The sequence below is a fragment of the Rhinatrema bivittatum genome, chromosome 1 (genome assembly GCF_901001135.1).
Source record: "Rhinatrema bivittatum chromosome 1, aRhiBiv1.1, whole genome shotgun sequence".
NCBI lineage: Eukaryota > Metazoa > Chordata > Amphibia > Gymnophiona > Rhinatrematidae > Rhinatrema > Rhinatrema bivittatum.
This window is the reverse complement of record NC_042615.1, coordinates 193773404-193787861: the sequence shown is the minus strand read 5'-3', so window position 1 is coordinate 193787861 and position 14458 is coordinate 193773404. Positions and strand designations below refer to the sequence as shown.

At 50.5% G+C, this 14458-nt stretch overlaps 1 protein-coding gene across 2 annotated transcripts in view; it reads left to right on the top strand.

The window, feature by feature from the left end:
- The window catches only part of NCAPG (non-SMC condensin I complex subunit G), a 455902-nt gene that overhangs the window by 358619 nt on the left and 82825 nt on the right, over positions 1-14458 (top strand). For both annotated transcript variants that reach the window (XM_029590425.1, XM_029590416.1), the window contains 2 exons: positions 2023-2184; positions 2624-2763. In XM_029590425.1, the coding sequence (XP_029446285.1) occupies positions 2023-2184; positions 2624-2713 (252 nt within the window). In that variant the 3' untranslated portion in view covers positions 2714-2763. The remainder of the gene's footprint in view (positions 1-2022; positions 2185-2623; positions 2764-14458) is intronic.

The window sequence follows — 14458 nt, the reverse complement described above, 5'->3', positions numbered from 1 at the left end:
CAACTGCTCAATAGTGTAGGTATCCAATTCAAGATTTATGCTGACAATATTCAGTTTTTCATACCCTACTCTTCTTCACGGTCTATGACACTTTCCACGGTCAGTTTATATGTTAAAACCATCAACACCTGGCTGTCACATAGTCGTCTCAAACGTAACACATCAAAAACTGAAAATCTCCATCTTTCCAACATTCCACAATCTGCTTGCAGTCCTCCAACACATCTCAACCTAGATGGTATTTCAATTCCTATAGTATCCAAAGCCTGCAACCTTGGGGAAATATTAGACTCCAGCCTATGAATGTCTCATCACATTTCCATAACAGTGAAAAATTCATTTTTCAAACTTTATTTGCTAAAACGCTTTTCTCACTTGCTCTTTCTGGTTGACTTTCACACCATACTACATTCTTTAATTTTAACCAAACTCAGTTACTGTATTGCGCTCCTACTTGGTCTTCATGACACTGCCCTTCGCCCTTTACAGTTAGTTCAGAATGCTACAGCTTGCATACTGACTGGTATCTCTCATAAAGAACACATCTTCCCAATCTTATATTCTTTACACTGACTCTCAGTTCAATACAAAATGCAATACAAGATTCTTCCTATTATACACAGCTTGATATATGATGATTCTTCTACTTGGCTATGCACTCAACTCCACATTTACCAACCCAGCAGGAATCTACACGCCCTACACAAAAACCTACTGCAAGTTCCAACGGTTCGCTTAGCCAGGCTCTAGATTACCAGAAAGCATGCCTTCTCAGTAGCCGGCCCTTCAATCTGGAATTCTATTCCTGATGAGCTAAGACTGATATCTTCTCATAAGGAATTAAAAAAAAACCCCTTAAAAACATTCCTATTTTCAATGGCCTTGAAACCAATCTCTGCTACCCAGCAACAGCCCTCCCGTAGCGCTTAAACAATACTAACCCTCATCTAAATTGACCATTCACCAGATATCAAGGCATGTTATTTTGTTACTACTACTTTTGATTTTTTATTCTTGTATGTCCTTCAGTGTTTTTGTTTCTCTAATTATGTGTTATTTTAGCCTGTAAACCGTTTTGACCAACATAAGTTGTAAAAGCGGTATATCAACATTTTAAAATACAAATAAATAAATTACGATAGACCCTTGCATTCTTTGTGTAACCCAAGAGAGCTTCAGGCTCCAAGTTCTATAAGTTCTTCTGGGTGTTGGGAGTTACTAGAATTCATCAGAACTTACCCAAAATCTAAAGCCAGTCATCTCAATTGAAGTTTATAGGAATTCTGCTAAACACAACTCTTGTTATACTTTTCCCTTTGCACCTTAAGATTCCTCTGGCTCTGGCTACAGCCTTTTCATATTATTTTGCAACCTTGAGAATGAAAAAAAAAATCCCAAGATCTCTTTTGTACCTATTAGTATCTTATCCTCCATGGTGCACTGCTCCCTTGGATTTCTGTACACCAAATACATTAATCTATGCTTTCTTGCATTGCCTTACCTGTCAAGCACTTAACCAGTTTTCTAGCTTTCTTACATCATTCCTCATTTTATCTGCTTATGAAATATGCGCACACTGATGTAGATTATACAAGATCTGCAACTGAGTGCACATACCCTACATTGATTGGAGTAATATAAATAGATGGCTGAGAGAGTCTGTGAAACTGTAAAAGATGCTGCTGTTGGAAATGGCTGCTTCTGATTGCCCTGAAACACGCATTACTTGTGTACAATGGGCTTAACAAAAGAGCGCATTCCTAGCAGTACATTTGGAGCTCTAGGATTTAGAAGATTTTTAAAAGGAAACAAAATGTCTAAATTCTCAGGAATAGAGAATAATTTTAGATGCTACTGAAGCTTGTAAAATAATAGCATTTTGAAATTATTTTGGCAGAACTTTTAAAGATATAACTACTTTGAATTTGAAATAAAAATGATTATGTTTATAAATATTGCTTATATTGTCTTCAACTATATTGGTAAAACATTTTTCTTTCATCCTTCCTCTCTTAAAAACAGACATTTACAGTACATGACAGCTTGGCCATTAAACTTTGCAATGAGATCTTGAGGGACCCAACTGCACCTGATGTTCGTATCTATGCAAAAGCTTTAAGTTCATTAGAACTTAGTAAGGATTCCAGAAAGGATCTTTTGGCTCTCTTAAATGAGATTCTTGAAGTAAGCAATGTAAATTAAACCTGAAAGAAATCATGTCTTGTGACTATTAAATATTTCTCAGTTACTTATGCACTGCTTAAGGCTGTTTTAGCTATTGAAAAAAAGGTTATTGTAGTATTTGCAAACATGCAGGAAAATAGGAAGGAAACTGAAAACTTGACATAGTTAACGTTTATGATGACTCTAATCAGAACCGTAAAAAATACAATGAAACTAAAAGAAAACTGTTTCAAGATCTATAATTCTGCTGAGTGTATTTGCTTTTTATGGAAGGTTGTGATTTTCTGTAAAATCAGGATTTCTTGTACTGTAACAGTACTATGAGAAAAATACTTGCATATTCATAAAGTATTTTATGGTAATTGCATGATGGTTTTTTCTTTTTCAAGATAATTGGAAATCTGACTCACACTTTGATTATCATAACATGTATTCACAGGAGGTGAAAGATAAGAGATGTCAACGAGTAATAGAAAAAATCAAGCTGCAGTTAAAGAGAGAGAATAATGTAACTCTGGGACCCTGCTAAAGTTTCACAGGAAACAGATACAACTTTTGAACAATATAAAAACAAAGAAGGTATGAAAATTTATAAATGTGTACTTGAAGAGTGATGAAATGCAAACTTAAGCACACATTTCCATATTTATTTTTTCTCCTTTCTCCTAGGAAAAGCAGGGATGGTAGTCCTCACATGTGGGTGACCTCAATCCGATGGACCCCAGCACGGAAATCTTTTGTCAAAGTTTCTAGAAGCTTTGACTGGCACACTGAGTATGCCCAGCATGCCACTATCCACATGTCCATGTGAGGTCTCCCTTCAGCCTCTCTTTTTCCGTGGTGCAGTTGCCTTGCGATTCTTGGAGCTCTGCTTCTCGTTTTTTGTAGTGAAAATTGGGATTTTCCTTCCCGTTTCTATCAATGGGGGTCCCCCTTCGCGGTTGGTACACCATCTCCTCGTAGGTAGAGAACATTTTCCTTCCTTTTGTGGTTGATGTCCCAGCACCCCTCTTCACAATGGCCGTCCCCTCTCTCCCCCCCGTCATTGACCGCACACCGGTTATCTTTCATGGTGCTATCCGGTTTTTCGTCTGTGCCCCCAGTGCCCGCGGACCATGTCCATCACGGATCCGCATGAGGTTTTACATCCTCTGCCTGGGGACCTCGTACGACGTCTGAGAGTGTCATCTGTGTGACCAGATGACCCCCAGGGCCATCGCACGTGCCTTGACAAATGGAGAAACTTTATGATTCCAAAATGTCTGTTCCATCCATACCTGCGTCAGAATCCTCGACACCCAGGGATTGAGGGGAACCTCTCGACACACACCCTTTCGATGCTCTCCTCTCGCTTCATCTTCAAAAGACCTGAGAAAACAGTGAACGGTCTTCCATGATCTCAGTGGTTTCAGGACATTGGGATCCTCCACTTCCTCAGCGCCGGGGAAAGACCGGATCGAGCACCGTGGGAGATCCTGCAAGCATCGACAACCAGTCGCCGTCTGCACGCGGTTCCGGTACGGTACCAGGCAGCTGTCGTATCACCACTGAAGCGACTCCGTGTCTCGGAGGCTCCATCCTCCAATATACCCGGGAGTCCCAGGCGTTCCCCTACCGGTGCCGGGCACCGTGCCTCCTCCAAGAAAACACTGGTGATGCCTTGTCCCCCTCCCTCAGTCCTGGTTTCCCCGGACTTTCAGGAGGGCGTTGGACCGCAGGGTGAAGAGTGGTACTCCGAGCTCTGCGGAGCATTAAGTTTACCCCCGCCACAGATCCCCCATGCTATTGCCGGAACTTCCGCCATCTATTCTGGAGACCCTGCTCGACTGTCTGAACGTCTTTTTTTTGGTGGCCCTCCCAACACAGCCAGTGCCGAGGGACCTTCGGTTCCCCAGCAGCCACCAATGCCCCCCACGGGAGCGATCCCTATCATTGGATGCTCCAAGGAGGAAGTGGCAGCCAGTGCCTTGTTCCCTAGGCCTCTGTTCCCCGAACCTTTGCCTGGGTCCTCTGGCCTCCCTCGGTTTCCCCCATCTATTCCTGCAGGGCTCTCTGTGCTTTCGGAGCCCAGGTCTAGGATCCCCCCACAGGCCTTTCCCACACCAGCCCTGCAATGGCCTTAGTGAGGAAGAAGGCCCTTATGACCTGTTGGGGGAGGCTTCCTCAGAGTCTTCATCCGAATACGTGGATGACCCCATCTCTGAGCCTTCCCTGCTGGAGGAAAGGCATCGGTCCCCTCCCCCCACACACGATCTTTCCTTTGCAGGGTTTGTCAGGGCCATGACCGAGGCTATCCCCTTCCAACTTCCTACGGAGTAGGATGCTCGACATAAGATGCTGGAAGTGCTCCAGTTTGTTGATGTTTCTAAGGAAATCATGGCAGTCATCCACGACATCTTTAAGGACCTTCTCCTTCGGATGTGGAAGCACCCAATCTCCATATCCGCAAGTCAATAGGAAGGCGAATGTCAACCTATTTGGTACAGCAGGCCTTGGGATTCAAGAGGCGGCACCTCCCTCACCAGCCAGCCAGTGGTAGTGGAATCTGCCCTTAAAAAAGCCAAGTGCTCCTGTACCCATGCCTCTGTCTCTCTGGGTGGAACCAGGGAGCTCAACGCTCTGGGCAGAATGGTCTTTCAGGGCACTATGCTGATCGCCCCGTATTGCTGCCTACCAGTTGTATATGACCCAATACAACCGGAATCTGTGTAAATGGGTCCACTACCCTCCCAGAGAGCTTACCACACCAGCAACAGAAATCGCTCTCAGCCATTGTCCTACAGGGTCTAGAGGTTGGCAACATGAGATGATGTCCACCTACAATGTGTTTGAGACCGCGGTCCGAGTAGCCACCGTGGGCATCAGCACCTGTAGAATGGTCTAGTTCTGGGCTTCTGACCTCTGTTCAGATGTGCAGGAGAAGCTGCCCTTATCTCCCATGCATAGGTGACAGACAACCTCTTTGGGGATAAGGTCTGGGATGCGGTGGCTCAGTTGAAGGACCACCACAAAACCCTCCAACAGCTGTCCACTAGCGCTTCAGATGCTCCTTCTTCTGTCAGGAAATCTTCCAGGCCAAGTTTCAGGACGTCCTTTATAGGCAGAGGAAATATCCCCCCGCCTCTCGAGCTCACATGCCACATACTAGCTCCAGGGACGCTCCCATCAACAGCAAGCATCTAGACCTCAACCAGTGCCTGAGCAAGCCCCGGCTACGGGCTTTGACTGGTGGTGAGGGAGCATGAGTCCTACCAAACGTATCCATGGCACCAGATACCCCAGTGGGAGGCAGGCTGATCGACTTGCCCACCACTGGAGGGCTAATCACTTCGGACCAATGGGTCCTTACCACTTGTCAGTCAGAGGCACCGGCTCAGTTTGAGACAGCTTCTAAAGATCTCTTCCCCATGTCCGTTGAGGGGTTCACCCGCCCAGCAGGTCATACTTCGGACAGAACTCTCTGCACTTCTCTCAGCAGGAGCAATAGAAGCCCGTTCCTCACCCTCAGGAGAGCCAATAGTTCTATTCAAGGCATTTCCTAATTCCGAAGAGAAACGGAGGCTTGCGCCCTATTCTCGACCTCAGGGCGTTGAACAAATTTCGCTTAAGAGAAATGTTCAGAATGTTTTCTCTGGGCACTCTCATACCCTCCTCAAAAGAGGAGACTTCCTCTGCTCCCTCGATCTCAAGGAGGCTACGCTCACATAGCTATCTTCCCCAGCTACAGAAAATACCTTTGCTTCTTGTTTCGGGAGACTCTCACTACCAGTACAGGTGCTGCCTTTTGGGTTGACCTCAGCCCCTCACGTTTTCACCTAATGCGTAGCGGTGGTGGCTGCTTACCTCAGGTGCTGTGCGGTGCACGTCTTACCGTACCTAGACAACTGGTGGTGAAGAGTGACTCTCACACAGGGGTGCTGAGCATTTTAGCTAACAGTGCAGTCTCTGCAGTCCTTAGGGTTTGTAATCAACTAACCAAAGTCTCACCTCTGCCCGTCTCCCCAACTGGACTTTATAGGAGCCAGGCTGGACAGGGCGCAAGCGAGAGCGTTTCTGCCCCAGGATTCGGCTCTTGCCCTTGCCTCGTTGGCAACGTTCGTGCTTAGCAGCCAGCAGGTTACAACTGCTTCTGCTCAGTCCTGTTTGGGCACCATGGCGGCTACTGTCCATGTTACCCCCCCTCGCTGCTTGTGCATGCGAAGGGCACAATGGACCTTGCAGTTCGCAGTGGCAACAGACCTCCTAGCACATCAAGACCTGTCTTTCAGTCACGGAACATCTGCAAGCCCTAGTGGGAAAACTTCTCCAGTTGGAAGCAGGGATCTCCTTCAAGGCTTTCCCGCCTCGAGTGGTCCTCACCACAGACGCCTCTTCTCAGGGCTGGCGAGCCCATGTAGACGGCCTCCATACGCATGGTCTCTGGACTGCCTTGGAAGCCCACTGTCAAATAAACTTTTTGGAACTTCAGGCAATCCATTATGCCCTCTGGATAGTCAGGGACTGGTTATCCCACAAGGAAATCCTGATCCGGATGGACAACCAAGTTGCAGTGTGGTAAATCAACAAACAGGGAGGCACTGGATCGTTCCTCCTCTGTCACAAGGTGTTGCAGGTGTGGTCCTGGGCCCTATTACAGGGGATGTCACTGTGAGCGATGTATCTGCCAGGGACTCTGAACGTACTGGCGGACTGGCTGAGCTGCTTCTTTCAGCCACACAAGTGGTCCCTAAATCTGGAGGTAGCAGCCAGAATTTTTCACACCGGTGGGGAACTCCAGATGTGGACTTTCTTCGCCTCCCTGTACAATTACAAAGTGTTTCTGCTCCCTGTCGGTGAGAACAGACATCTGTGGCATGTGCCGCCCTCTCCCGCGTCTCTTGAAGACCCTGCTGAAGCTTCAACAGGACAAGAGGGGACCATGATCCTCGTGGCGTCTTATTGGTCCTGACAGAACTGGTTCCCTCTCCTTCAGGAACTGTCGATCAGGGATCTCATTTGGCTGAGGACCATACCCGATTTGATAACTCAGAAACAAGGCACCCTGCACCATCTGAACTTCTGGGCATTAGCCCTAAAGGCGAGGATGTTGAGCACCTAATTCTTCAGCCCTCTGGACCTCTCGGACAGTGTCTTCCAGGTGCTGGTGGCTTCTAAAAAGCCTTCCACCAGGAAGTCTTATAGTTTGAAATGGAGAAGATTCTCCACCTGTTGTGTGGGGCATGACTTGGATCCATTCACATGCCCCTTACCAAGCTGTTGGACTACTTGTGGCACATTTCAGAGTCCTGGGCTTCAAATTAGCTTAGGGTCCATCTAGCGCTGTTAGTTGCGTACCATCGGTGTGTCGCTAGCTCACCCATATCTGTGCAGCCCTTAGTTGGGTCGCTTATGAGGGGCCTGCTCAGTTGAAGTCCCCTCCTTCGACCTCCTGTTTTGTCCTGGTACCTCAACATTGTCATGGCGCAGCTCATGCCTCCTCCCTTTGAGCTGTTGTATTCCTGCGACCCGAAGTTCCTCACCTGGAAAGTTATATTCCTAGAGGTGATTACTTCGGCCCGTAGAGTCAGTTAGCTTCAGGCCTTAGTTATGTACCTTCTATACACAAGCTTTTTTCTTGATCAGGTGGTGACTGAATTTCCATATCAATCAGTCCATTATTTTGCCCACCTTCTTTCCCAGGCCTCATTCCCACCCAGGGGAATGGGCGCCTCATACTCTGGACTGCAAGAGTGCCTTGGCTTTCTATTTAGAACACACAGCTGGTCACAGGCAGTCCACTCAGATCTTTGTGTCCTTCGATACTGTGAGGCTGGGAGTGGCGGTGGGTAAACAGACTTTATCCAACTGGCTGGCGGATTGCATCGTCTTCTGCTATGCGCAAGCGGGCCTTCAGATGTGCAGGCCATGGCGACATCGGTGGCTCATCTGCGAGCGGTTCCCATCATCAAAATTTGCCGCACAGCAACGTGGAGTTCCCGAGGTGATTTCCGTGGTCCCTCGGAGATGAGTGCCTCGGTCCGGTGGCCAGATCGCGGCAGGGACCTAGCCCCCGAGTGAGAAGGGCTAGGGTGCGGCGTGGCCCCCGAGTAAGACGAGTTCGGGCGCGGCCTAGAGGCAGCCTCGGTCCCGGCGTGGACTTGGCCCCCGAGAGAGACGAGTTCGGGCGCGGCCTAGAGGCCGCCTCGGTCCCAGTGTGGACTTGGCCCCCGAGCGAGACGAGCTCGAGCGCGGCCTAGAGGCAGCGGGTGCACCTCCTCGAGTGCGGCGGTGACGGTAATCACCCTCTCCCCCCGCAGCCGGAGACCGCCCGGGTCGCAGCCGGGAAGCGCCGAAGACAAGGTAAGGCGTACATCTTTACTTGTTGGTCTCCGAGGAACTGAGGAGTAGCAGAGTCTGCCTACGGGGCAGCCCGCCAAGGGGGTCGCCATTTGCCTGTCTGCTCGCCAACGCCTTCTGTCCTGGTTCGCACCGCGCAATAAGCGCACGTTGATAGGCGCATGTACTACGCGCATACTGTTAGGCGCCCGTCGCTAAGCGCATACTGGTAGGCGCACGTTGATAGGTGCCCGCTGCTATGCGCATAGGCGCCAGTAGCTAAGCGCACGTTGATAGGCGCCCGCTGCTAGGCGCACGTTGATAAGCGCCTGTCATAGGCACCAGTGGATAGGCGCACATCTTTTGCGCATATTACAAGGCGCAGACTCTAGCTGAGTTATAGACGAGATGGAGCGTAAGAGAGCCCATGTGTCAGGCAGAGCCGGCACCGTCCAGAATCAGGCATAAGCCTCTGCTCCTGCATGCCACCTCAGAGCCACACAGAGCGAGGAAGCAGACTCCCTATGTGCCAATGTGAAGAGGCCCTGGGAGCTCCAGGCCAGGGACCGGTCGCAGACCAGCAGACTTGCCAGTTCCTCAGGGAACACCCCGGACCTAGCAGGCAGCGGGGAGCTGCCAGGGAACCAGAGAGACCTGGTGCCCCTAAGGCCAGATCCGGCCTCGCTTTCCTGGGTGGAATTATTAAGGGGATTTCATGCCTTGTTACAATGCAGGCTGCGCCCTGAACGGGTCCATACGTACCGGATGAGCCGGCCCCTGGACCCTCAAGGCCTAGGCACGGCCGCTCGCCACCCGGAAGCCCCACTTATGGGGATTCAGATTGCCCTGAGGAAGACAAAGAGCCCCCGAGGAGGGAGAATTTTCCCTCGGGGATTAACCATATCGAACCATGAGGCGCTTCTTTCTGAAAGAGGATCTTCCAGGCCTGATCTCTCAATGCCTGTCTGAACTGGCTCTTTCCGGGCCATGACACCCCAGAGGAACCGAGAATGAACCCCTGTTAGAGGGCCTGCGTCAAATGACTCACCATTTTCCCCTCCTACAAGCAGCACAGCACCTAATTGATCTGGAATGGAATGCGCCGGAGGCAATCATTCAAAGGGGGTCGGGCCTTGGCTGGCATGTACCCATTAGACCCGGCAGCTAAGGAAATGCTGGCGTGCCCTCAGGTAGACGCCATAGTAAGCGCAATTGTGAAGCGCACCACCATTCCGGTGGAAGGGGGGACGGCCCTCAAGGATACACATGACTGGCGCATGGACGCCATTTTGAAACAAGCCTTTGAAGTGGCAGCCATGTCCCTACGAATTGCGACCTGCTGCACCGTGGTGACGCGTTCCTGTTTATCACAGGCTAGGAGTAACACCCCGGGAGAAGAGATGGAATCAGCTCTCTCGTTCCTCACTGACGCAGCCCTCCGACCTAGTCCGTACGGCAGCCAAGGGAGTATCATCCGCAGTGGCAGCCAGGAAGGCAGCTCTGGCTACGTAATTGGTCAGCCGACTCCTCTTCCAAGACACGTCTCACGAGACTTGCCCTTTAAGGGATCCCTCCTGTTTGGCTCAGCGATCTCGAGAAACTGGCCAATAAATGGGGCGCCTCTCCTTAACCATCTACCAGAAGACAGGCCAAGGAGGAGCCAGCGCCCTTTCCTAGACCATCCAGAGGTAGAAACTCGCAGCGCTTCAACCCTTACAGGACTCGCTACCAAGCACCTCGTCGCAGGCCCGGAACCAGTCCTCTCGGACTAAGCGCAACAAGAGGGGAACCAGCTCGGGTTCGGGTCCCGGCCGCACCCCACAATGACAATCAGCCGACCATCCGGGGGGGTAGCAGCCATAGGGGGCAGGCTCAGCAACCCTCTTCTACCACAGTGGGTCGAGATTACCTCGGACAGTGGGTCCTCGCCAACTCATCCGAGAAGGGTACTACCTGGACTTTCTTCGGCTCCCCCGGACAAGTTGTGGAATCCCTTGTTCACCCCTCAGAGGACGGCACTAGAATTACCTTGCAGAGGCTCCTGTCCCTAAAATCCATAATCCCAGTGCCTGCAGGGGAGATAAATTTCTGGGCATTATTCCATTTATTCATAGTGCCAAAAAGGAGGGCACTTTCAGGCCCGTCCTGGACCTCAAGTCTGTCAACCGACACCTACGGGTCCCCAGCTTTCGCATGGAAACTCTGCGGTCTGTCAAAAATTCAGTACAGCCAGGGGAGTTTCTCACATCCCTAGATCTGTCAGAAGCCTACTTGCATATCCCAATTCCATCGGGATCACCAGCGCTACTTACGCTTCAAAGTCCTGAATCAACACTTCCAGTTCCGAGCTTACCCTTCGGGTTAGCCACCGCGCCGCGAACCTTTACCAAGGTCATAGTAGTAGTGCGGCGTCACTCAGGAAGGAAGGGATTCTCGTCCATCCCTACCTGGACGATTGGCTGATCAGGGCAAAGTCCCCGGAGGAGAGCCACCAGGCAACCCAACAGAGTTATATCTCTTCTGGAAAGCCTAGGATGGTAATAAACTTGAAACAAGAGTTCCCTACAGCCTTCTCAGTCGCTGGAATACCTAGGAGTCCGATTCGACACCCAGGAAGACAAGGTCAGTCTGACCTCCAAGAGAAGATCAAAGCTCCGGAATCGTCTGCAGGCCCTGCTGGAGCGCCACCCCCCGGCCCACAGCTTGGGATTACTTACAGGTCCTCGGCCTTATAGCATCCACTCTGGAGGTGAGACCATTACAACGCGCCCTCCTGGTCTTGGTGGAGCCCATGGTAACAGAACTAACACCATACACCTACCTCTACCAGCCAGAGTGCGGAATCAGATACGGTGGTGGTTGCAGCCCGGCCACATGAGCCGGGGGTCAAGAATGTCCTCCCCAACCTGGACCCTGGCTCACTACAGATGCCAGCCTGAACGGATGGGGAGCACATTGCGAAGAACTCACCGCCCAAGGGCGGTGGAACAGAGAAGAGTCGGGGTGGAACATCAACCGACTAGAGGCACGGGCAGTCAGGCTAGCGTGCCTGCGATTTGCCCACAGACTTCGCAACAGAGCGGTCAGAGTGATGTCAGACAACGCAACCAAGGTGGTCATACATCAATCGACAGGGCGGAACCAGAAGCCAACAGGTATCCCTAGAAATAGCCCCCCTGATGACTTGGGCGGAAGCAAATCTCCAGGACATCTCTGCCGTTCACATCGCCGGGAAGGACAACACCACGGCAGACTTCCTCAGCAGAGAAAGCCTAAATCCAGGGGAATGGCAGCTGTCGCCCACAGCTTTCCAGATGATTGTGGATCAGTGGGGGACGCCGGGCATGGACCTACTAGCAGACAGGTCCAATGCTCAAGTACCCAGATATTTCAGCCGCAGGCGGGATCCTCTATCCCAGGGGATCGATGCCCTGGTACAGCCATGGCCTCAGGGGATCCTGCTATATGCCTTTCCTCCATGGCCCCTGCTGGGCGCCATTGTACACAAGATTCAGCGGCACAGAGGCCTAGTTCTTCTAGTGGCCCCGGACTAGCCAAGAAGACCCTGGTACGCAGACATTAGAAGATTACTGGCAGGGACTTCCATTTCCCCTGCCTCCACACAGTGACCTGCTGCGGCAAGGTCCCATCCTCCACGAGGATCCAGCTCAATTCTCTCTTACGGTCTGGCCATTGAGAGGGCTAGACTGAAGAAAAGAGGATGCTCGGGACCGGTAATAGAGGACACTCCTCAGAGCACGCAAGTTCTCCACATCACTAACATATATAAGGATCTGGAGAGTATTTGAAGCCTGGTGCGAAACTCACAGCACCAATCCACATGCCGCTAAGATCCCTATCATTTTGGATTTCCTGCAAGATGGACTTCAGAAGGGTCTGTCCCTCAATTCCATCAAGGTTCAAGTGGCAGCGCTATCCTGCTACGGGTCCCCCGGAGTGACGGCAACAGCATCGCCACACCCCCAGACGTTTCACGTTTCCTGAAAAGGAGTCAAACACATTCGCCCCGCCACTGAAGTGGCCAGTACCCCTGTGGAACCTCAACCTAGTTTTGGACTTTCTAGCGGGACACGCCTTCAGACCCCTTCGAGGCCTGTCCCTCCGTTTTGTTAACCTTGAAGATGGTGTTCCTGCTGGCTGTATGCTCAGCACGCCGCATCTCAGAGCTACAAGCACTGTCTGCTGCCGTTATCCGTTTCTCAGAATCACTCCAGAGGCTATCCATCTTCGCCCGGTTCCTTCCTTCTTACCCAAAATAGTCTCACACTTCCACCTCAACCAAACCATATCCTTGCCTACCACGGAAGGTTTGAAGAAGTCGGAAGAAGGTCGAATACTACGCTATTTCGACATCGGCAGGCTACTGTCCAGATACCTGGAAATGTCAGAAGCAGTACGAAAGACAGACCACCTGTTCGTCCTTCACAGCAGAAGAAGCAAGGGAAGCGGCCTCACGGGCAACCATTCGCCCGCTGGATCAAAGAAGTTATCAAGGCAGCCTACGTAGAAGCAGGGAAACCACCGCCTGTACGGGTCAAGGCTCACTCTACCAGAGCGCAAGCGGCCTCTTGGGCAGAAACTAGGATGCTGTCGCCTGCAGAGATATGTAAAGCGGCGACATGGTCCTCCCTCCATACCTTCTCCAGATTCTACCGTCTGGACGTCCAGGCCAGAGAGGACACAGCATTTGCGAGGGCAATCCTGAACGGACCTCGGGCAGCCTCCCGCCCAGTCCGGGAGTAGCTTTTGTACATCCCACTTGTTTTGAGTCCATCTGCTACACGCTAGGAAATGTAGAGATTACTTACCTGATAATCTCCTTTTTGCTTAGTGTATGCAGTTGGACTCAGCATCCTGCCCGACTGCCGGTATACATGGGGATTCACTGACTCACGGTAAGCCATGTTTTCTTATATAGGGCATCCACCCTGCCGGGTGTCGACGCCTTCCGGTTGAGAACACTGGCAGTCTCCAGCTACTATCAATCGGTCAGGGTAATCCTGTTCATTTAATAGATCGGTCACTACACATATATCCATAAAGCTTTTGCAAGGAAGATTACTGAATTGCTGCACTTCCTGCGGGGGGTATATGTACCCGTGCTGACGTCGGATCCGTCTCCAACTGCTAGCACGAGCACACTATACCCACTTGTTTTGAGTCCATCTGCATACACTAAGGAAAAGGAGATTATCAGGTAAGTAATCTCTACATTTTCTGATACAAAAACAGGATCTAAACCATATCCTACTATCAGTATCATTAATATTTGAATTCTATCTGCCCATTAAACATGTAATTCACATGTTTCCTCAACAATGTAAATAGTTATACTAACAGGCTGATACAGTACACTGTTAACCCGCGATTGGACGCACGTTTTGGACGCGCTAGGTTTACCCCTTATTCAGTAAGGGGTAATAGCGCGTCCAAAACGCACGTCCAACCCCCCCCCCCCGAACCTAATAGCGCCCGCAACATGCAAATGCATGTTGATGGCCCTATTAGGTATTCCCGCGCGATTCAGAAAGCAAAATGTGCAGTCAAGCCGCACATTTTGCTTGCAGAAATTAGCGCCTACCCAAAGGTAGGCGCTAATTTCTGCCGGCACTGGGAAAGTGCACAGAAAAGCAGTAAAAACTGCTTTTCTGTGCACCCTCCGACTTAATATCATGACGATATTAAGTCAGAGGTCCCGAAAGTTAAAAAAAAAAAAATTTGAAATAGGCCCGCGGGTTGAAAACAGGATGCCCAATTTTTCCGGCGTCCAGTTTCTGAACCCGTGGCTGTCAGCGGGCTCGAGAACCGACGCCAGCAAAATTGAGCATCGGCTGTCAAACCCACTGACAGCCGCCACTCCTGTCCGAAAAGAGGCGCTAGGGACGCGCTAGTGTCCCTAGCGCCTCTTTTTACCGCCGGGCCTAATTTAAATAAATTT